General features: G+C 41.1%; 2 protein-coding genes across 5 annotated transcripts in view; both read right to left on the bottom strand.

The window, feature by feature from the left end:
• Positions 1-444: 444 nt before the first annotated feature.
• LOC134398828 (toll-like receptor 7) lies at positions 445-12,910 on the bottom strand. 2 transcript variants are annotated; one of them, XM_063126383.1, is made up of 2 exons: positions 12,882-12,910; positions 445-3,642 (listed from the first exon to the last, which is right to left on the bottom strand). In XM_063126383.1, the coding sequence occupies exon 2, from the start codon at positions 3,598-3,600 to the stop codon at positions 496-498; it is 3,105 nt and encodes a 1,034-aa protein (XP_062982453.1). In that variant the 5' UTR covers positions 3,601-3,642; positions 12,882-12,910; the 3' UTR covers positions 445-495. The 2 variants fall into 2 exon arrangements, with proteins under 2 accessions (XP_062982453.1, XP_062982452.1); XM_063126382.1 differs by lacking the exon at positions 12,882-12,910 and adding an exon at positions 10,617-10,683.
• Positions 12,911-16,200: 3,290 nt separating this feature from the next.
• The window catches only part of PRPS2 (phosphoribosyl pyrophosphate synthetase 2), a 32,183-nt gene continuing 26,329 nt past the window's right edge, over positions 16,201-22,054 (bottom strand). For all 3 annotated transcript variants that reach the window (XM_063126384.1, XM_063126385.1, XM_063126387.1), the window contains 3 exons: positions 21,713-21,886; positions 20,807-20,966; positions 16,201-18,019 (listed from right to left, as the gene is read on the bottom strand). In XM_063126384.1, coding sequence (XP_062982454.1) covers positions 17,927-18,019; positions 20,807-20,966; positions 21,713-21,886 — 427 coding nt within the window. In that variant the 3' untranslated portion in view covers positions 16,201-17,926. The remainder of the gene's footprint in view (positions 18,020-20,806; positions 20,967-21,712; positions 21,887-22,054) is intronic.

Here is a 22,054-nt window from a genome sequence, read left to right as displayed (position 1 = left end):
TTTTTAAGAGTTCAGAACCATCTGTCATAACCCCATTGGGTTATGAGCTGCTGCCATCCAGTTCTACCTCCAGTGTTTTAAAACTGCCTCTGTGTAGAGGCTGAGGTTCAGCCTCATCCCAGGGCTGGGCAAAGCTGGTAGTAGGCCCAGGCTAGATGGGAAATGCAGGCCCCATTTCAAACTGCTCATTAAGTATTTTTAATCAGTTCTAAATACATATGAACTAGAACGATTTATATAAAAAAGTAATGGCAAGGACTTTTATTCAAGATGTATGTAAGATATCACTTCTTCACATTCAGAAATGCTTTACGTGCTTTTCTTTGGGCAAATTCATCATCAGCAGAAAAATCAAGCAACTTTGCCCAGGGGGACTCGGAGTAGGCCCCCTCAAAATCATAGGCCCATGCCAACTGCCTCCACTGCCCAGCCCTGTTCATCCCATTCCTTTAGCGCAGCTTATCTTACAAGGCCTTTTCCTAGAACGTGACCAAGCTATACCATTTCTTTGAAAAGCTTGTTATAGCTCAAGTCATGGTTTGCTGCTAGTGAATTTCTCAGACAATGCCAGAAATAACTCTGAGACTGAGGATTGGTTGGCCAATTGAGGACAGATCTACCACAAAGTCTCTTCCGGAGGCGGAGATACTTAGACATTTGCAAAACCTTCTCAAGGAATATAAGGATGATTACATCAACTTTTTCATCCATGAGGCGTTGGTGTGCCATGTAAAAGGCTATCTTGAAGTTGCCACTAACAATGTACCTGTTTGTTAGAACAAATATAGTTTTTCTGCTCCCTTGTATACTCTCAGAAAGGTTAGCCAGAACTGGTTGCCCCGGTAGCCAGTCCCTTTCTTCCAGGCATAAATTGAATTGTTTCTCTTTCTGATCTTCTAGTTTTTCAACTAATTCTTTCAGGACCCATTCAGTTACAGCTGGGTCTTTCTTATCGTAAGCCACAAAGGCATCATACGCAACATCAGATGAAAATACACGTTGATATCCTTTTAAATTGGCAGTGCAGAAATGGTAGATATACCACACATCCCAGAAGTATCGGTAGCTTATAACTGGGACTGTCATCAGAAACATTATGACTGAGACTGAAAATAAGTAGAAGGTGTTGGAGAGGTCCAGCTCGCACGTATTCAAGTCTAAGAAAACCACACTTTTACCTTTCCATGAGCCTGGGCCCACACAAGTCACATCTGTTGCCAGGAAAGGAATCGTCACATTTGTCTGCTTGATCCATGAGACAAACCACACAAGATCACAATTACATTTGAAAGGATTGCCGCGTAAAAGTAACATCGTCAGATTCTTAATATCGTTTTTTGGGAAGCTAGAATTACTGAGCGTTTTGATCTTATTAAAACTAAGATCTAAATATGTCAGATGGAAGGCATGTTGGAGGAAATCTTTTGTCAGCCTTTTGATCCTGTTGTTTTGTAGCATCAACTTCTGAAGGATCCCAGAACAGTTGGAAAGCTTACGGGGAACTGTACTCAACTGGTTGTTGCTAAGATCCAAAACTAGTAGATTCTTCAGCACATCAAGTTTCCCCCAATTAAAACTCCTCAACTGGTTATTGGCCAGCTTGAGCACTTTGAGCTTTTTCGGCAGTCCATCAAACACAGAAGGAGGTAAAAAACTCAGAGAGTTCTCAGAAATGTCCAAATTCTCCAGGCTGCTCAGGTTCTTGAAGAATGATAAATATTCAGTAGTCCCATCCTTCCATAAAATATCTAAGCGATTCTTTCTAAATTCTAATGTTTTGAGGGAACAGCTTTCCATTCCTTTATCAGTGGATCTAGAAATCTCATTCCCATTCATTAACAACGTTGTCAAGTTGACCAAATTTCTCGTAAATCCGAACATGTGAGTGATGCCTTCTGCCTTGAAAAAAAAGCTATTGTCACTAAAGTTTAAAATTTCCAGTTCTTTCAGCTCTTGAAAGGCTGTTGAATATAGCAAATCAATCCGGTTGTTAGAAAAATCCAAGTATTTCAAGCCGGACAGATACTGGAATTCAGTTCCATTCAAAGTTTGGCTCATAGCATTACCGGACAAGTTAAGGCACTTAAGGAAAGTCAGTTGCTGGAAATCAGAGGGGTTGATAAAAAACATATTATTTCTGCTTAAATCCAATGTTTCCCCATACTTGCTACAAGAAGGTTCAATGGCAAAAGGCAATGAATAAGCAGACTCTTTGTCTTTAGACTTGCAGCTTCTACCATATTCATCGTATCTGAAATACTGCATATCTTGCAGCACAGTGCTATCATATCTGTCTGCTAAAGGTCTGGGGACAGAATAAAGCCGATCATTGGATTCATTTGAAAAAAGAGAGATTTTATTGAAGGAAAGGTTTACAATTTTAAGAGCTTGGAATTTTTTAAACATAGCAATGTCAGCATTCCTTATAAAATTAGTTCCAAAGTCCACCACACTCAGATTTTTAAGAGGAATCAAATTATCTATAGTATGTTGATCTAGTTCCTTGAAAACAAACCCCCTGATTCTTAAGTATTTTAGATTAGAAAGTTTAGAAAATGGTTTTGGCAAAGTCAAATGTGAACGGTATGATCCCAGTGCAAAATTGAAAGACAAGTCCAGGTCCACAAGGTTAGGAAGAAATGTTAGAAATTTGGCACTCTCAATTTCTGTAGCCAAGTAATTTTGTGAAAGAACAAGTACTTCAAGTTTCTTAGTATTTTTAAACCAGCTACTGTTCACTGTACGAAGAGAGGTGCTGTGCAGCCGCAAAGTTTTTAATTGCTTTAAGGACTCAAAGGCTCTGGGATGGATTAAAATACTTGCCTTATTGGGACATTCAGTACAATGATATGGGGCATTGTGACAGCGAGGGCAGTTACCACTTAAGTCAAGAATTTCCAAATTATCAAGATTGATTAGATCATGCTCACAGATATTGCGAATCATGTTATTATAAAGGTACAGTTCCGTTAAAGTGGATGGCAGGTTCTGTGGGACCGATGATAAGTTATTAGCTTTCAAGGACAACACTTTCAATGTTGTAAGGGCCTGAAAGGCTGTTTCATGAATGTCATACGAAATGTTGCAGGGATTGCGGTAATAGCAGTTCTGCCCTAGGAAGAGACTTTGCAGGTGCCCAAGTTCTGACAAATTTTCTTTTTTGATGGAAAAAATGGCATTTGCTTCAAGGCTCAGAAGATGTAAGGTATGAGGTAGACCCTGAGGGATTGCAGAGAGCTGATTGCCATCTAAGTAGAGCGATTCCAATTTGTGGAGTCCAGCAAAACTTTGATTTTGGATTTGTAGACTCTTGGTGCAGACATGATCCTTAGGTCCCAGCATAACAGGCACACAGTTGCACCTGAAATCAATCTCCAGAAGGTTTGTAAGGTTTTCAAAGTAACTTTTGGTAATCTCTGGGATGTGATTAATGGAAAGTGTCAGATTGGTAACTTTGTTAGGAATTTCATTTGGAAATTTTATGAGGCGCCTTTCACTACAATCCACAGTCACAAAAGGTTTTGAAGCATCATTCACATCACAGGGCAAGGTTTTAGGGAAGTGTATGGCTGGAATTGCCTTTGGAAACAGTGAGATCATGAAGAAAAGCAATCTGCTTGTTGCGTGCCAAGGATGAATTGCCTAGGTAGAAGGAAAAATACAAAGTCAACAACAAGCTAATCTTAAGATTTTAATGTTGCAATTACTTCAATAATTCTAGATGGAGGGTTCCTGCTGTATGTGAAGTGCTTGAGACTGTGTATGGAGCAGAGGTGCACACCCTTTTTGGCCCTGGGGGCAACATCTAGGAAATGCTAGGAGGCCAGAGTTGCACATATGTGAACACTCACCCACCCATGGGAATTGGACATTTTCCCTTCAAGTATACAAAGCCCAACTCAATTCTATGCATGTTTGCTCAGGGTAAAGACCTAGTGATAACCAAATGCTCTAAGAACAAACTCTACAGTTCCTTCCATAGAAAACTTGTTCCTAGAGCATTCCTACTTGAAGATTCCTGCTTACTTCCTATGATGGTACGGGAAGATCTAGGAATAAGGCTTTTATGGCAGAAACCATAGAGTCCATTCCTACATCATTTTCCCCTCTCTTTTTTGCGGATTGGAACAGATGTGGTAGCTGAAAGACAAAGATCTGCTGGTGGTGGTATGAGTGGTGTGTGGGGAGGAGAATGGTGTTTAGGAGTGTTATGTGTGAATGGTGTGTATGGAGTAAATGTTGTGAAGGATGTGTGTGAAGGATGAGGGGTATGAAACAATAGCAGAGAATTTACTAGTCCTTGTGGGCATTATCTAATTGGCACTCATGACAGTCACACTAAAACATACATGTCTTTTATATGTCTAGAGTTAGTTCAGTTTAGTTTTTTTTAATAATGACTTGAAGGAAATATAGGTGATCCTGGGGTAAAATTGCTTGTACTTATAAACAGGAATAGAGTGACTAGTCTACTTTTTCTTTACTAGAATCCTAATGGCCCACTGATATGTGTTAGATTTTAAAAGCAAGCTAGAATATTCAGGATCTCATAACAGTTAAGACATAATTGCATTCATATGAAAATCTAAAGATACAGGAGCTTTGTTCTCCTTTTCATATGGTCACTCTGCTTGCCTCCAGTCCATGCAGTGACACTGGCTGTTGTGATGAAGAGGGAATTTCACCAGGTGCTGCATGCCTACAAGTGACACCTGCTGAAATGCCCTTTTCTATGCAACAGTTAAGGATACAGGAGCCCTATCCTCCTTTCTGTATGGTCACCCTAGGAGGTGGGCATGGCAACCAGGGAACAGAAGGTAAGATTGGTGATATACTTTGTCAATGGATTGTTATGGAATCCATTAACCAATTCAGGGATTTGGGAGGACTGTGGGCTTGGGTGGGTAATTGTGATTGTCCTAGGCTAACTGGGTGCGGGTTTGCTTTCATTTTTGATTCTAAAGGAGGAGCTTCTTTCTGTTTGAAAGAATCCTTCTGCTGTTTCCACTTTGTGAGGAGGGGAGTAGAAACATGGTATTTGTGAAATTCAGGGGTGCAGGCAGAGGGAAAGCTGTCTTGAAGGGCAACTCCTCACTCACATTTAAGGGCGGAGTTGGGAGGGAGATATTTAACACTTGAAGGAAGGTGGTTGGGTTTTGTTTTTTAGTGAGAGACTGTATTTCTTACTACTTTGGGGCAGTGTTAATTGCTAAAAAAGGGAAGTTCAGAGAATGTGGTGATGGGGAAGAATCCTTACCATCTGTCTTGTAAGTCCTTTCTTCCTGGGGGGTGGGGAGAGAGAGAGAGAGAGAGAGAGAGAGATGGGGTGTGGGTAGGGAAGGCCACACTGACTGAGCAGAAACAGAAAAGCAATTCTTCCATGCTTAGCAACACGCTCAGCATGTAGGGAGTTCTGGCACCCCCACTAGGCAGCAGGGAGTCTAGAAAGATCACTGAGACCATTTTTAGCAAGAGAACAGTATCCAGTGTCCAGGCTAAAAATCCTCCTAGGCTTAGAATACTCTTCTCTGGTCTGGTGCCCTCCAGATATTTTGGACTTCAACTCCCATCAGGCCCAGCTAGCATAGCTAATAATCAGGAATTCTGGGAATTGTATTCCAAAATTATCTAGAGGGTACCGGGGAGAGGGGGAAGGCTGGCCTAGCGTCTCTGTTCTGGAAGAGGAGCTGGGCCAGTGGTAGCAGCTGTGTTCAGAGTGCTGTTCATTCAGCACTCTCTAACACTGCTTCAGTTGGACTCTAGTACATCCCACAAGACCAAGACACCCAACAGATACAGGGAAATAAGTTTGCATATATATCCTTAAGCATGATCTTCTACCATTTAAAGCTCCATCACATCTACTTTTTCTATCCAGTTTTCATCTGCAGTTTCCCCCTCTGTTTCCTTAGCAAGTGCTGGGCGCTTTCATGTCTCAGTGTTGTTGCGCTCTTTCAGCTCACATATCTTTTCACCTGGAGCGCTACTATGCCAATGAAATCTTCCGCCCCGCCCCTTGGGAAAGGTTTACAGCGGGGAGGACTGAATGTTGGTTTTGCTTGTTTCAAAGGGCGGGCAGATGAACAATCATTTTAACTAATTTATTTTGTAAAGGTGTTCAGATCTCTTCCTTTGCTCCAAGGTAACCAAAATATGCTTACATCTGAGTAAGTTTTAAAGATAAAGAGGTCAAACCTGGCATGGTGATAGCTCTTAAGGAGGGCTTTCAGCATGCCAAGTTTGAATCAGATTAGTTTATCCTTTGATGTTTTAGGAATTTTTAAATTTCCCCCTCTTAAACCCTTTTCCTCATAGTCCATCAGTGCAAAGGATTGCTTTTCCTTTCCTTTGATCATGTGAAGCTGTGCATCTCCATGTTCATAAATTACAGATCTGCTGGTTCCCTTACTCAAGAGTAATCCAGACTTTCCCCAATCCAAAAAGAAATGAAACATGGAGGGGAAGAGGTGAAATGAGTGCAGGACATGGACGACGTCATGTGAGTACTGGGCTGGAAAACCACATACCAGGCATGACAAGTGTGTGATGAACTGCTGGTGTGATGGAGCTCTTAGTTTCCATTTTTCCCTCATAGTAATGGGCTTATAGCAGCTCAGTTTCTGTATGTATCTTACGGGTCCAGCCAAAAGTCCTCCCCTGCTCAGGCTGTTCTGCCTCTGGGCCTCCCTCTCTGCTAAGGAGAACTGAGAGGAAGCTCAGAACAGGCATGAGAAGCCGTCAGTCAATTTTCCATAAGAGTGAGGACAGAGCAGGCCATCTACATGCCCAGTTATATCTTGAGGCACCAATCTTTCTGTATCCCTTTGTAGAACGGGGCATGCAGTTGTGCGACCTGAATACATCTTCATAGCACCACTCTGTTCCTAAGCCCAGCTTTTTTCACTTTGGAATGGGGACTTTACTGGAGCATAGCAATTCCTGGAAGGGGTTGTGGTAGCCACACCTTTTCCCCAATAGAGAACCAAACTTGACAGCATCTAGGCTTACTGAACCAAGATAAGAGACTATTCTTAGTTATGGTAGATGGTAAGGAATTGTAATGGTACTATGTAGTCTTAGTGTTACTGAAAGGAGGAGGATGGGGACAAGAAAAAATTAGTTGGCTCTGCTTACTGTTGGCCGCCCTACGCATCTCAATGGAGATCAGCCACCACTATTAAGTGTTCCTAAATAAACACTCTAGCTTAAGAGTATAAGAAGTACTTTAGATGAATCAGACAAAGGTCCACTTAGTCCAACGTTCTTTGTGGGAAATCTAACAGCCAGTAGGCATTATGTAGTCCAGCAGAAATTGGCCAGTGATCTCTGTTCTGGCCACCTCTGGTCTAAAATATAGCAGAGAAAACCCTTGCCCTTCTTAAAAGGTGACCCTGTGTATATGGTAGGGATGTGCTCCGCTCCGATTAGAAGCGGCGAATCAGAAGCGAATTGGCCTGCTCCGCCTTGCCCAGAGGCGGAGTAGAAGCGGACCGGGGACCCGTAGAAGCAAGGCGAAGAGAAGCGGCCATTGGCGGAGCGCTTCTCTTTACGCGGAGCGATCCGATCGCCATTTTGAAAAATTTCGCCCATAGGATTGCATTGCGGAAAAGAATCGGGGATAACTGTGTTGTTTTTTAAGCTATCTTTCTGAAACTTATTGTGCTTAGAGAGTCATGGATGGGGGTCATTTTGAGCCTACTCTCAGCTCTCTGCGAGCTGCGGTTTGCTTGCTAGAATTTTTGGAAAAGTCGGGTAAACAAACAGGGACAGCGGGTAAACCGGCGGGTTTGTTTTTTTTTGAAGCGATGACAGGCACATTCAACTCCCAATCCTGATGAGAATTGATCACCTCATGAAGCATCTTCCAATCCCAGCGTTGGAGGGGGGGACTAAGGCAGAGTCACCCTCAGAGCTTTGAGCTCTCAGCGGCTTGTGGGTTTTGCGTTCGTGGGGAGAGGAGTTAGTTAGGTGCTGCTGCTGTGTTGGAGATAGATTAGATTTAGCTTGGTGTGTGTGTGTGTTTGTTTGCTTCTTTCTGACTTTTTGCTTAGTTTGCTCTGTGTTTTTCCCTTACTTTGATTTAATATAAACTTTATTTTTAAATTTTGGAGTGTTTGTTTGTTTGTTTGTTTCCCCCTCCCCTTCCCTCTCTTAAAGCCTGACTGTGTTTCATCTTCCTTCTTTCTTCTAAATACAAAAAATACCAAAAAAAAATATATTCTGAATTTCTTCTCTCTGTTACTTGGACTGTGTGTGTGACTGTGTTATTGTGTGAGTGTGCTGTGTGCACTGTTTGTGAAGTGCAACAGCCACAGATTGAACATTTCAAATCCTGTTTGGGCAAAGCATACACACTTCTTGTCCCATTTCCCTACATATAGTATTAGTAATATTCTTATACATATTATTATTATTAGTAGTATTATATTCTTATACATAATATTATAATTAGTATTAGGGTGGCATCTGGGAGGGTGCCCGCTTCAATTTTTTTAATCTGTCAAACCTTCGGAGAACAGCCCATGTCTGCAAATGGGGTGTCCGATTTTCATAAATTCCCCAAAAATCAGGGGATGATGGGACTGCCTTGAGTCTTGGCGTGCATGTGTATCCCTGGATAAGCTGTCATGGTGGCAAGTTTGAGGTTTCTAACATGCAAATTGACGGAGCTATCGAAAGGGGTGTGAATGGGGTGCCCGATTTTCATAAATTCCCCAAAAATCAGGGGATGATGGGACTGCCTTGAGTCTTGGCGTGCATGTGTATCCCTGGATAAGCTGTCATGGTGGCAAGTTTGAGGTTTCTAACATGCAAATTGACAGAGCTATCGAAAGGGGTGTGAATGGGGTGCCCGATTTTCATAAATTCCCCAAAAATCAGGGGATGATGGGACTGCCTTGAGTCTTGGCGTGCATGTGTATCCCTGGATAAGCTGTCATGGTGGCGAGTTTGAGGTTTCTAATGTGCAAATTGACAGAGCTATCGGAAGGGGTGTGAATGGGGTGTTGGATTTTCCTAAATTCCCCAAAAATCAGGGGATGATGGGACTGCCTTGAGTCTTGGCATGCATGTGTATCCCAGGATAAGCTATCATGGTGGCAAGTTTGAGGTTTCTAACATGCAAATTGACGGAGCTATCGAAAGGGGTGTGAATGGGGTGCCCGATTTTCATAAATTCCCCAAAAATCAGGGGATGATGGGACTGCCTTGAGTCTTGGCGTGCATGTGTATCCCTGGATAAGCTGTCATGGTGGTGAGTTTGAGGTTTCTAACGTGCAAATTGACGGAGCTATGGAAAGGGGTGTGAATGGGGTGCCCGATTTTCATAAATTCCCCAAAAATCAGGGGATGATGGGATTGCCTTGAATCTTGGCGTGCGTGTGTATACCTCCATGAGGTGTCATGGTGCCAAACTTGAGGTTTCTAAATTTCACAGAAAAAAAGTTGTATACTTTTTAAGCTTAATGCAAGCCTATGGGGGGGGGAACAGAGCTCCGATCCGTATCCGGAGCTCTGCAGCGGAGCGGAGCGGACATAGGCGGAGCGGGGGCGGAGCGAAGCGGCCCAATCCACAAATCACAGATCTGGAAGAGAAGCGGAGCGGGGGGTCCGTGCACACCCCTCGTATATGGCAAAGTTCCATAGATACCAAATCATTATGTTTCAGATTAGGCTGAGAGCTAGGGACTGGCCCAAGATAACCCCAAGAGCTTCATTCATGGGGGAGTGGGGATTTGAACCTGGGTTTCCCCAGTCTTTGTTCAATACTTTAGCCCAGAGTTCTCTAACCTGGCGCCCTCTAGGTGTGTTGGACTACAAGTCCCAGCATCCAGCCACCCATGGGAGTGTTTGGAGTTGTAGTTCAACACATCTGAAGGCACCAGGTTGGGGAAGGCTGGTCTAACTACTACAAAATGCTGTCTCATGACTGAAAACGCATGTAAAGAACACTGGGAATAACATGAAAAAGTTCCTATTAAAAAAAAGGGCTCTCATCTCTCTCTCTCTCTCAGATACTCACATAAGCAAGCAGGTCCTAACCAATTTGCCACTTGTCTATTTTCCTGTATTACCCTAGAATTATACTTCATTTCAACAAGGACATTTTCATATAACCATACAGTGCTTCTCCTTAAGGCAACCTTACTCCCTTTCTTTTTAATATGCAAGCAGCCATATCAGTAAGATGAAGCCTGTCCTAGCAACACATTTAGTGTGCATCAAATCAGACTTGGACTTTGAAACCATTCCTTTCAGGCCTATTTTCTTTCAATGTTTGTATAGGTTCTCTCCCCTTTTGTTGTTTGTGTGAAACTAAAGACTGCAATCCTAAACACACGTACTAGGGAGTTTAGTGGGACTTCTTTTTTTCTAATGATGAGTGTGAAAATCATCCTGTGCACTTTTGTGGTCCCCAAGAATATCAATATAGAAATGAAAGGCAATTTTTTTAGGCTAAAATCCATATATTAAGTTCTTAAACACATTTGAGATGCTTTCACAGGATGGAGTAGAACATAGAAGAGAATGATGAATTCTCCAAAAAATACTTTTTGCAAACCAGGGTCAATTCTAAATACAAAAGCTTTTAAGAATACAATTACAATTGAACCTACCGTTCTGTGCGTCCCTTGAAGGCAGAAGGATGTCTTGGCCTTGGAGGGCATTGTGTTAGAACGTAGATAGATAGCGATGAAAGAAGCCTTACAACTTCAGGTCAAGTACAAGAGAGAGGACAAAGCAGGCTAGTTCACCAAGATAAATGATTCTGTCAATTACTTGGGCACTTTCCCCCGCTTTTCTAGCAACTTATGAAATCAATAGTACGTGAAACAGCTGCCATCACTACCCACTTCCTCAAACTGTTGTATTTGAAGTGTGGGGTTGGCACCTTTTATTCTTCCCCACTTAAAAATAGCTTGGGCCATTGAAGAATCACCCTCACCATCATCCTCAAAGCCACAAGCTTGCCAATCTAATGCAGCTGTCATATGCTAGTTTTCATCAAGTTAATGAATGTGTGTCTGGGCCGCACCACTTCAGAATGCAGGATGCTCTCTCACACAAATACCAATGTTAAAAACAAAGATTCATTGCATGGCAGGCAAATGGATAGCCAAGAGCTCTTTTCTCTGATAGCTAGATCATAATTGGAACATTCAGTGATGTGAACATCCATGTGCAGTATGGAATTCACTATCACAAGATGTAGTGATGGCCACCAATTAGGATGGCTTTAAACAGTTGCATAAATTCCTGGAGCAGGCTATCAATGGCTACTAGTCCTGATGGCTATGTGCTACGTCCAGTTACAGAGGCAGTAAGCCTATGTACACCAGCTCCTGCGGAACACGGGCAAGAGGGTACTGTTGCATCCATATCCTTCTTGTCGACAGCTGGTTGGCCACTGTGTAAACAGAGTGTTGGACCACCTGGATCCTTGGTCTGATCCAGCATAGCTCCTATGTTCTTATGTGTTACAGTTTAGATACAGGTTTGCCACTTTAGTGAAAGCTTGGCCCTGGTTTTGTCTGCTTGTAAAGCAGAGATGGTCAGAAGATAGATCTCCACATCTTTTGTACTTCAACTCCCAGATGCACCTGCAAGCTGTAAATGATATATTGGTGCCACATTTACTACTGTTACAACTTGCAGAAATGCATTTAATTCCTATTCCATTTGTGACATATGTCTGAACCTGTTCAACCAATTATAACAAATACTAGGAATCTTTTGGAAAGTCCTGTGAGACTGGAACGTGTGCTTATGTTCATTGATGGAGGCCAAGCACCCTTTCCTTAAGCCAGCAAGGGAATCTGTGCTCAGTATGAGAAATAGAACTTCCCCAAGACCGTCAAGGAAGTTTCAAAGCTCAAAGATAATTTTTTTGGGGGGGAAATTTAATTTCAAAGGTTTATAATACCTGGGGTGGAGAGTGCAGACCAATGGCCTTATATGTCAAGGATCTGAAAATATTATATAAGAATATGGCCGTGTAAGGCTTATTACTTGAGATCTACCAGACTGATTTTGCTCATTTATTTTAAACTGAAGCTTGAGCGATGTAGAAGTGCAGAAAATCTAGAAGTTCAAAAAAGTTCAAAGCTCAAGCTTTGATAGCAATTAATTTTCTTTGTGCCAAACAAGCAGGGCAGCCGTTCCATGAGCAGATTGATGGACAGCCCTGCTCAGTGTGGCACAAAGATGGTCCCCGGGTGCAGCTGCGCAGTTAGGCTGCTGCCACCAGTGGAAAGGAGGGACGGGAAGGAGGCGGCCAATCAGGGCAGGTGAGGGAGGGAAGGGGCTGTGCCACATGCAAATTTTGGAGGGGGGATTCAGTATGCATGAGCCACATTTGCATTATTCATCAGCCCCTTTGTGGTGAGGGGACTGAGGAGCAAAACAGAGGGAAAGGCGCAGGATTATTATTATTATTATTATTATTATTATTATTATTATTATTATTATTATTTTATATAGCACCATCAATGTACATGGTGCTGTACAGAGTAAAACAGTAAATAGCAAGGCCTTGCCGCATAGGCTTACAATCTAATAAAATCATAGTAAAACAATAAGGAGGGGAAGAGAATGCCAACAGGCACAGGGTAGGGTAAGCAGGTACAGCATGGGCTTTACACCAGTGCAATGAGGATGGAAGTAATTTGACTGATTTTATAAGTAAAAGGGCATACTAGTCAACATATTTTCCTTGAATATCCCATTTACTTATTTATATCCTATTTGCTTATTAAAACATTTCTATACCATTCTTCAATCCAAAGTTTTTAGTAAAAACAACAACAGTATGTCATCTTACTTGACATGCCCTTAGAATTTGCTTTTAAGTGGACTGCATTTATCCTTCTTTGTTGACTCACGTCAGCAGCTAATTTTACTGGACAGCCACTTTGAGGGATTGGTGGGTAGTGGGCAAGAGTTCACAGGTTCTTCAAAATCAGCTTCTGGCAAAGCGCCCTTCTGCAGCCACCTCTTCTCCACTGAACGGCGAAACCTGAAGAAGCAGCCAGCCTGAATAAGCATCATGACAAACCCGAAAGCTTGCACATGACATTATACTGTAGTTGGCCTCAATAAAGGTATTGCCCTAGTGAGCTTTTTCTTTTTCTAATGAATCAATACAGCTGCCTACAATTTGTGGTGCTTTGCTCCTCACTGTTGCGTCTTAAATTGGCTACTGGGAAGCCAGCTAGTACTAATCAGGAAGCAGATTTGGCCATGGAGCTTCAGTTGATGATTGCTAATATACTCAAATCATACTGACTAGGCTTGTATTCTATCATGGTGATGCACAACAGAGAAATGCAACTTAAAGTGTTCATTCTCCCCACTCTTTAATCCAATTATATGAGTCTTTGAATTCTGGCATTTTGCACTCTTTGGTGAATTTGATTAATCCAATTGTTTGCAAATACTTCATAAACCTTACCTGCAATCCTTCTGAGTTTGACTCTGGCTCTGAATCATGAATCAATGCAACCTTTTGACACTTGCAGGGGGTGGGGGTGAGCTGTTAGTTCCCTGATTCTTCTGGCTTTTGATCACTTTGATATGGCTGGAAGCCAAAACAACTTCCATCGAAAGCCAGGGAATATAAGGTCTAAGCAGCCAGAATGTTCCTTCCTCTTAGAAACTATGCTTACCAAGATTTTATTTCCCTCCTTCCACCTATGTTTGGGGGAGGCTATCAACAATCAAATAGCACTTTAGTTTCGATTCGGAGTGAAACGAAACTTACTGTGGAGACATTCACAAGTGAGGGCAAGTTCCTTTTCATACAATAGTCACCCAGGTGTAACATCTTTTACACAAGCCTATAAATGATGTTTCCGAAATAAGAACAATGGCATGGCTTCAGAGGAATTTCAATGGTCTAGAGCTGCCTTCCTCAGCCTGGTACCCTCCAGATGTTTTGGACTTCAGCTCCCATCAGCTCCAGGCAGCATAGGCAGTTGTTAGGAACACTGAGTTATGGGCCAAAACATCTGGAGGGCAACAGGCTGAGGAAGGCTAGTCTACGGGTTGAATGAATTCTCCCTTAGGAGCGCAATCTTGTGCATGTTTAGCTAGAAAAAAGACCAACAATTCTAGCTGGGGCATGCTGGGAGTTGTAGGGCTTTTTTTCTGTCAAAACATGCATAGGATTGCACTCTAACTTGTCTCCTAGATAGACACAGGGCACAGCTAGACCTAAGGTTTATCCTGGGATCATCCAGGGTTCGCCCCTGCCTGAGCACTGGATCCCCTGTGTGTCACCTAGAAGAACAGGTTTGACCTGGACGATCCAGGGATAAACCTTAGGTCTAGCTATGGCCACAGCTAATTAGATCAAATGGTGGTGGTGGTGAGTGGGACTGGTTCAACCTGCCAATAATGGGGAGTACTTTTTGTTACTCACTAAAATGAGCATGAAGTGAGACAAACTATTCATAGAATCATAGAATCGCAGAGTTGGAAGGGGCCTACAAGGCCATTGAGTCCAACCCCCTGCTCAATGCAGGAATCCACCCTAAAGCATCCCTGACAGATGGCTTATCCTCAGCCAAATCAAATATGAACCTGTACACTCCCACATTATAGGGCCTCTAGTATGAAAGCACACTCCCTCCGTTTTAGGATAAATACTAATCACATGTGTTCTTTTCACAGCTTCTCTTTATTACTGCTGTAATACAGCAGGCTAAAGTTCCCTGTGAGAAGCTCTTCCCCTTACCACTTCAGTTCATACATTTCCTTCCGATGCATTCTGTCCCAGAAAGAATGCCCAACTTTCCTTGCTCATGCCATCGTGAAGGCACACAGAAGAAGATGTATCCACAGCAGCTTCAGAAATTAACTGTCCTTGCTTTCTGCTCATGTGAGCACACAGTATGGGGAACTGGGCTGTCACGGTTATTGGGCAAACAGAAACTGTCACGATCTCAGGGCTGGGAAATGAACCCTCCCAGATGCTGCTGCCAACCCATGACAACCGTCATGGTTGACACACTATATTTTCCACATATACACACATATTTGTAGGTGGGCAGGAAAACTTGTAGGCATGAAAATGATTTCTGGGAAAGGAGCAGAATAATACAAAATGATTTGTCATAATTTAGGGGCTCCTGTTTAGGGTGCCCCCCCAACTTACATATGCCTGATTTAATAAACTATTTCACAGATGGAGGCTATCCTGTAATGCAAACTAAGCAAAAATGTTTTGAGTCCCTATCTTTTTCTAAACCCCAATACTCATCCCTGTTTTATGCCTTGGGAAAAGAACAAGACTTTTAACATGCTTAAATTGTCTGCACGTTAAGACCTATGTCTATTGGGAAGTCAAAGGATTGATACTGATGGAGTAGCATGGGATAGCTAACAAAGTCATGTCAATTCTTGCATGAAGACATACTACACAGATTTCTTATAATGCATGAATAACAGCTCAGGGGTACTTCATATATTCAAAATCCAGAAATACCATATGAATTTTGGAGACTAACATGATTGTGCATACACACTACCACATATAACATGCAGAAATCAGAGCCTTGCTCTCTCTCTCTCTCTCACACACACACACACCTCTATCACATGCCCATCATATGTGTGTTGAGATGTGTATGCTATCAGGCAAATTGACCTACTATGTGTATAGGCCTGCCAAAATTCAAGTGTGTGCATCTTCCCTCAGGCAAACAGGGTGAGAATATATACTTTAAATAAAGTTCAAACAGATGTTTAAACTGAATTAAATCTCAAAATAAGAATAAGAAAATAACACCACTTGCAAAAAACCCTAGTTCGGTCATGAAAATTTCCCAGCACAGTCATTTGATAGACAACTAATTTTCAGACATGCAAGGACAGCACAAACTATTTTAGTGCTTGTAAACATGCAAATTTAGGAAGTTTGGTGTGGCTTGCACAGTCTACTTGAGTGGCAATTCATAATGGCATCTAAGATATAAAAAGCAAGGTTTATTGCTAAGATACCACAAGTTCCCAGTGCCCAGTGTCCCAAATTTTAATAATTTCCCTGTATTAAATGGGTTCTATAACCTGAGCTACTGTAAATATAAAGGTATCTATTTATAACCCTTAAGGTCTATATTAACATAAATAATGCTGTGGCATTATTTTCTGTTCTTGCATAAAATAAAAGAGCAAAGCACCACAACCAGTCTGTAAGGATAGTGCTGTTTTAAGATTTATTGAGAAACTTCAACACAATAGTGAACAAACCTTTCCTTAAGTCATTTGAAACAGAGACATGACCTAAAACTTATCACATGTTAACGGAATGTTTTCATTTGGTCCAAGCTTTGGTATAATGATGTCTAAAAAGAGAAATTGCAGAAACAGTAAAAATAATTAAGGAATGCTGTATCAAACATTCTTTGGCAGGTTAAGTGAATTTAAAGCATATGAGCTTTGGTAAGCAGACATCTAAAATGAAAATACTTTTTGGTTTAATCTTCATGTACTTTCAAAAACTTCGCCGTCATCTTATTGCTAAAAGCAGTACAATTGAAGAAATATATTTGTATATTGAAGTGGAAGCAATTTTAAAGTTCTATGGAGATTCTGATCTCTCTAGCTTTTTGGCTGTGAAATAATACTAATTACGTTTAAAAATATTTTTGTAGTGCTATCCAGGGATGCAACTTACATCTATTAAAAGCAACTTTTTGCCACCATCTTCACTTTCATAGATTTCGCTCCTTTTTGTGAGAAATACCATGTTAAGCAGCTGTCTTGTCAAATGTTGAGCAATCTGTTTCAAAACCTATTGACTGCTCAAACTGCATACAACAAAATTATTTATAGGATTGTTTCAGTTCTCCTACAGATGGAGACTATGAGAATACACGTGGTACTGAGGAAATTTTGGTTTTGAAAAAAGGAAATGCTGGTATTTTATACAAGGAAAATGCAGTAAGAAAGGTGCTTTTAAATGTGTATCCTTTTGCCTTCTGGGTAAAAAGCACACCCAGCTCACTACTAGAAGAGAACCTCATGGTAATATCTTTTAAGAATCAGACTTCCTAATGTATAGGCACCATTAAGAAATTAAGAGTGGATTACTCTGAAGGTTTAAAATTGGTCCCTTCTGTAGCACAGACTAAAACTGAAAATAAAGTTATCAAATTGGAATTTAGAGACTGGGGGAGGAACTTTTTTTGGGAGGAGGGAGGCAGTTTAAAATAATTGCATATACTCTAATCCTAAGAAAACCAAGTCACTTAGAAAAAACAAATGATGCTCCAGGTTGCACTGCTACATCTAGCTGAGACACAAAGATTTACAATTATAGCCATAATTCAGCAATCTATGAAACACTTTGTGGTGGATCCAGATCCTAGTTATTTAGATCAAGCATTTGAAGCAGACGTTTCTTAGAATGAGGGGCAAGGCAGTTTATTCCAGGGTCACTTTTAAGACGAGGGGGAAAAACCACCCACTCTACCACAAAACATCTGCTAGCTTAAGATATACACTATTTTCTTCAAAAGGGGACACAGCATAGGCCATTTATCTAAATCTTTAAAGCCTGTAAGTGAGTATAAAGTTCTGTTCTAAATGAGACTCAATAATTCTCAGCAAGTTAATTATTACATACAAACCCCTGAGCTAACTTTGGCCTTTCAAAAATATTATTGTCTCACAATTTTTCATATAATATCTGCCCATTTTAATAAGTCACAGGCAAATATAACGGTTTTCTCTTATAAAGCCAAAGAGAATTTATAAAAAGTTGCAACTAAAAAAAAATCACATTGACCATTTTAGTTATTGTCCATATTAGAAGAAGATGTGTGCATATAGTCAATCTGAAACTTTCATAGACATTCATTATTTTAATAATGAGCTGTATTTTTTGGTGTACTGCTGAATGCAGCCCTCCAGAACTGATTTGAAGTTATAACGGGACATGGCTGAACAGGTAGGACACAGATTCGCCATTGTGTGTTCTTCGGATAGCCTCAGCCAGAATCATAGAAATATCTATAACCTAGAAGATAAGAAAAGGCAGCAACTTACTCTCCATACATACCAAAGCAAGTCTTGTTCAAAACCACAATACCATATTAAATAATAAAAGAAAGAAGAATTAAGCTTCATGTGAGAAGTAAACCCTGGGATGAGGCTAAAGAACCATGAGCAGGAGGAAAATGGTCAATCACAGCAGTTGTGGAAAAGGCTGAGGAACCTCTTCCATAAGATCTTGCACACATGCAAACATCTTGGCTAAGTTTCACATGTTTTGTGCAAGTCTCTAGCATGGAGGTGTAAAATAGCCATTCTGTGAACAGAGGACAGCTTTGGATCCAATCCAGTATTAAGGAGTGTGAACTTTCTGTCTACATAAGAGGCAGAAACAGTACATAAATGCAATGATCCAACTCAAGCCGCTAGAGGGCAGTGAAAATCCATTTTTCCCCAACACAAATCATTTCCTATGTCCTGTTAATTCAACTAAACTACCCCTGTAATATTAATTTTGTAGAGAAGCCTGCCACCACTCCCTTTAAGTGGCCAAGCATCCAGTTAGCAAGTTCATTTTTATTTAGATCCCTAGAATATTTAGTATTCTCTCTGGATTTCTTTTTAGTGTAAAAAGCATCTAAAGATTGCAGACAAGAAATAGAGAACATAATTGCATGGTATGCCTCAAGCTATATTTCCTAGATAAAGTACTGTAGCGGCTTCTTACCAGGGCTGTGCAGGGACCCCCTAACCCACTTCAGAGGCCGATTCGGAGCTTCTGAATCAGCCCATATCTGCCTCGACCTGCTTCAGATCTGGATTGAAGCAAAATCCGGATATCTGAAGCACGTCAGATGTTGCGGTTTCGTGGGACCGCTGGACTCCCCCCACCCCACTTGCCTCTAAACCGGCTAAGCCATTGCCCCTTGCTTGCCAAGTCACCAGAACTTACCTGACCTGTCCACTTGCACAGAGCAGCCACTTGTTCTGCATAGAAGTCACTGTGTTTAAGGAAGATGGAAGCTCTCTATCGCCGCAGATCTAATAGGTGGAATCCAGACCTCATCACACCTAGAGTAGACCCATTGAAATCAATGGGCCAAGCCTAATTTAGTCCCACCGATTTCCATGGCTCTGCTCTGAGTATGACTAAGTCTGGATCCATCCCTTTGTATCCATTACATTACTAACATTTTTTTAAAAAAAGAATACATTCTTAGAAATGGAACATTCTATAGGAAATCCATATACAGACACATACCATATTAATCATCACAACTGTTCTGACATGCCTGAGAGGCTTTTAAGGTTGTATAGGAAAAGGATGCCTTTTTATGATATAATCATTCTTTACTTCTTCCCAACTGTACAAACAGGTCTGGACTTGGCCAGTAGTGTAATAGTACTAGTGCAAGAGCCTTATGCCTAATCCTTCTGCCACTGTGCCATCGCAGCTGCTCATCAGATTGTATTTTAAATCTAGTAGTTACCAACTTATCTTTCAGTTGCAAGGGACAGGTGGGTTTTGTGGCATAAGAATGTGCATATCACATAGGCCTGGTTGTTACATAAAAGCTAACCCATGGTTTATTTAGCTATGGTGCAACCATACTTCGAATACTGTGTACAGTTCTGGTCACCACACACACACACACACACACACACATATATATATATTGTAGAGTTGGAAAAAGTGCAAAAAGGGGCACAAAAATGTACTAAAATGATCAAGGGGCTGGAGCAACTTTCTAATAAGAAACAGCTAGGACTCTTTACTTGGAAAAAGCCTGAGTAAGGGGAGATGTGATGCAAGTGTACGAGGCTATGACAGGAAGACATTTTTCTCCCTTTCCCGTAATATTAAAATCTTGGTACAGTGACTTCAAAAGGGATTAGACAAATTCATGGAGAAGAAGGATATCAATGGCTACTAGTCCTGATGGCTATGTGCTACTTGTAGTATCAAAGGCTGTAAGACTATGTACCCTGCGGAACATGGGTGAGAGGGTGCTGTTGCACTCACGGCCTGTTTGTGAGTCCCTGGTCAACAGCTGGTTGGCTACTGCGTGATAAGAATACTGGACTAGATGAACTGTTGGTCTGATGCAGCATGACTCTTATGCTGTCCTACCCAAGGTTTGTCTGACATATAATGCAACAAGCTGTTGTTTGTTTTTTCAATTATTGTGTTGCTTGTTTTCTCCGTTTTGCCTGCTACCTGCCTATATCTTAAATGCATCTGAGGAGCTATAGTACTGGCATGCAGAGCAGGTTTGGTGGGTTTTTTTAATTGCTTTTGCCCATCACCTCTGTTGCCGGGCAAAACAATCCATGATTAACACAACCCAGAGTTCATAATTGAAAACCAAATAATGGGCAATCTTTCTAGATTTCTTGTGATAACAACCATGGTTTGTTTGCACCTGCATTCATACATCATGATGACAACCTAGAATTCAACAATCCATACTATAGGTTAGCATTATGTGCAAACCAGGCCATTTTCTTCCTTGTCCTACTTTAAGACACCAATGTGGTCTAACAGACAACAGTAGAAGAATTTCCCACAAATAGTTGCTTATTCTTTCAGCCTGTGAAGCCTCAATAACCTGAAGTTCCATTATACTTTTTATATTGTATTGTCTATTTGTGCTTTTAACCTGTTGATTGTTTTACTATGATTTTAATTTTTGTGAACCGCCCAGAGAGCTTCAGCTATTGGGCGGTATAGAAATGTAATAAATAAATAAATAAATAAATAAATAAAATACAGCACATCAAGACAAGCTACCACAATAACAGAGCACAGTACCTGAATCTTGGGACAATGTTTCATTTTTTCTTCCTGTGGGATTGTGTTAGTTACAACTACCGCTTCAAATGCAGCGTTATTGATCCGGGAAATAGCTGGGCCAGAGAAGATCCCATGAGTGAGAATGGCATAAACTTTAGTTGCTCCTGCAGACACTAGCCTATAAAACACAGGATAGTGGGAAATATTTCTATGAACACCAACACAATTCTAGATAGCAAGTTTCAGGAAATAACGAACTAATTACCCCCAAGCTCCTATCAGAAAAGAGACAACCTTATTCAAGACAATAAAAAGTGCATACAGTGGCTTCAGCAGATAACTACCCAGCCAGATGGAACAGTTTTAAGATCCATGTGTGCTTTGAGGACTTTGAAGAACCTAAAGGCACCTTACATAAACCTTTTCAAGCTTTAGTTTCATGCCATGTGCGTTCAAGCAAGCAAGCATTCATACAGCAATTGGGAATAAAGATTCCCCCTCAAAACCTTAAAGATACACTTTTCTTTACATTCTATATCACTCTGGAGGCAACTGAGAACACCCTCTCCAAAGAACAGTGTCACGCACTAAGGCACTCTCAGAACCATTAGATGTTATGAAATTGCAACAAGGAAGTAGTTTCTATGTAGGCCATTTCAGGGTTCCTGTATATGGATCATAATGCGTGATGATCCTATGCAGCAGTATTTGCCTCACTCCAAAAAACCGACCACCATGATAACTCATAAATAGAAAGTCACATCTCAAAGTAAAATTTTGTGCACTCATAATCACTTTTTCCTAAGCCAAATTGCAACCCAATTCCCTTACATGAGGAATCTCTGTTACCTGATTTGCTATCATGCCCCCATACCCTCATCACTCTCAAAAAAAATCTGATTACATTCTTTAGGGTTTACTCACTTGTCTGCTGCATGACATATTGTGCCACATGTGTCTGCCATATCATCCACCAGAATTGCGACACGATCAGTCACATCCCCAACCAGGACCATGCGATCCACCTCATTGGCTTTCTTCCTTTCTTTGTGGATCAGGGCAAATTCAACGTTAAGTCTGTCAGCAATTGAAGTGACCCTAGATTGTATGGGAGCAAAAGATAGTGAGGTCTTAAAAAAAAAATTGCAACCATCAGAGCCATACTTTATATAAACAATAACAAGTTCATAATTAGATAACATGAGGTGAGTCATACGATGGGGTTAGAAGTTTCTTGTACGTACTTGTCAAATGTAGCATTTTAAA

Source organism: Elgaria multicarinata, chromosome 5, assembly GCF_023053635.1.
Source record: "Elgaria multicarinata webbii isolate HBS135686 ecotype San Diego chromosome 5, rElgMul1.1.pri, whole genome shotgun sequence".
NCBI lineage: Eukaryota > Metazoa > Chordata > Lepidosauria > Squamata > Anguidae > Elgaria > Elgaria multicarinata.
Note: the sequence above shows the minus strand (reverse complement) of the source record. Positions and strands in the feature narration are given on the sequence as shown.

What these genes read in the sequence shown, in the direction of transcription:
- LOC134398828 (XM_063126382.1), bottom strand. Translation starts at nt 10,667, where the DNA reads ATGCCCTCCAAGGCCAAGACATCCTTCTGCCTTCAAGGGACGCACAGA. An exon ending in TTCAAGGGACGCACAGAACG is followed by an intron (nt 3,643 to 10,616) that starts GTAGGTTCAATT and finishes CCTTCTACCTAG; the next exon opens with GCAATTCATCCTTGGCACGC.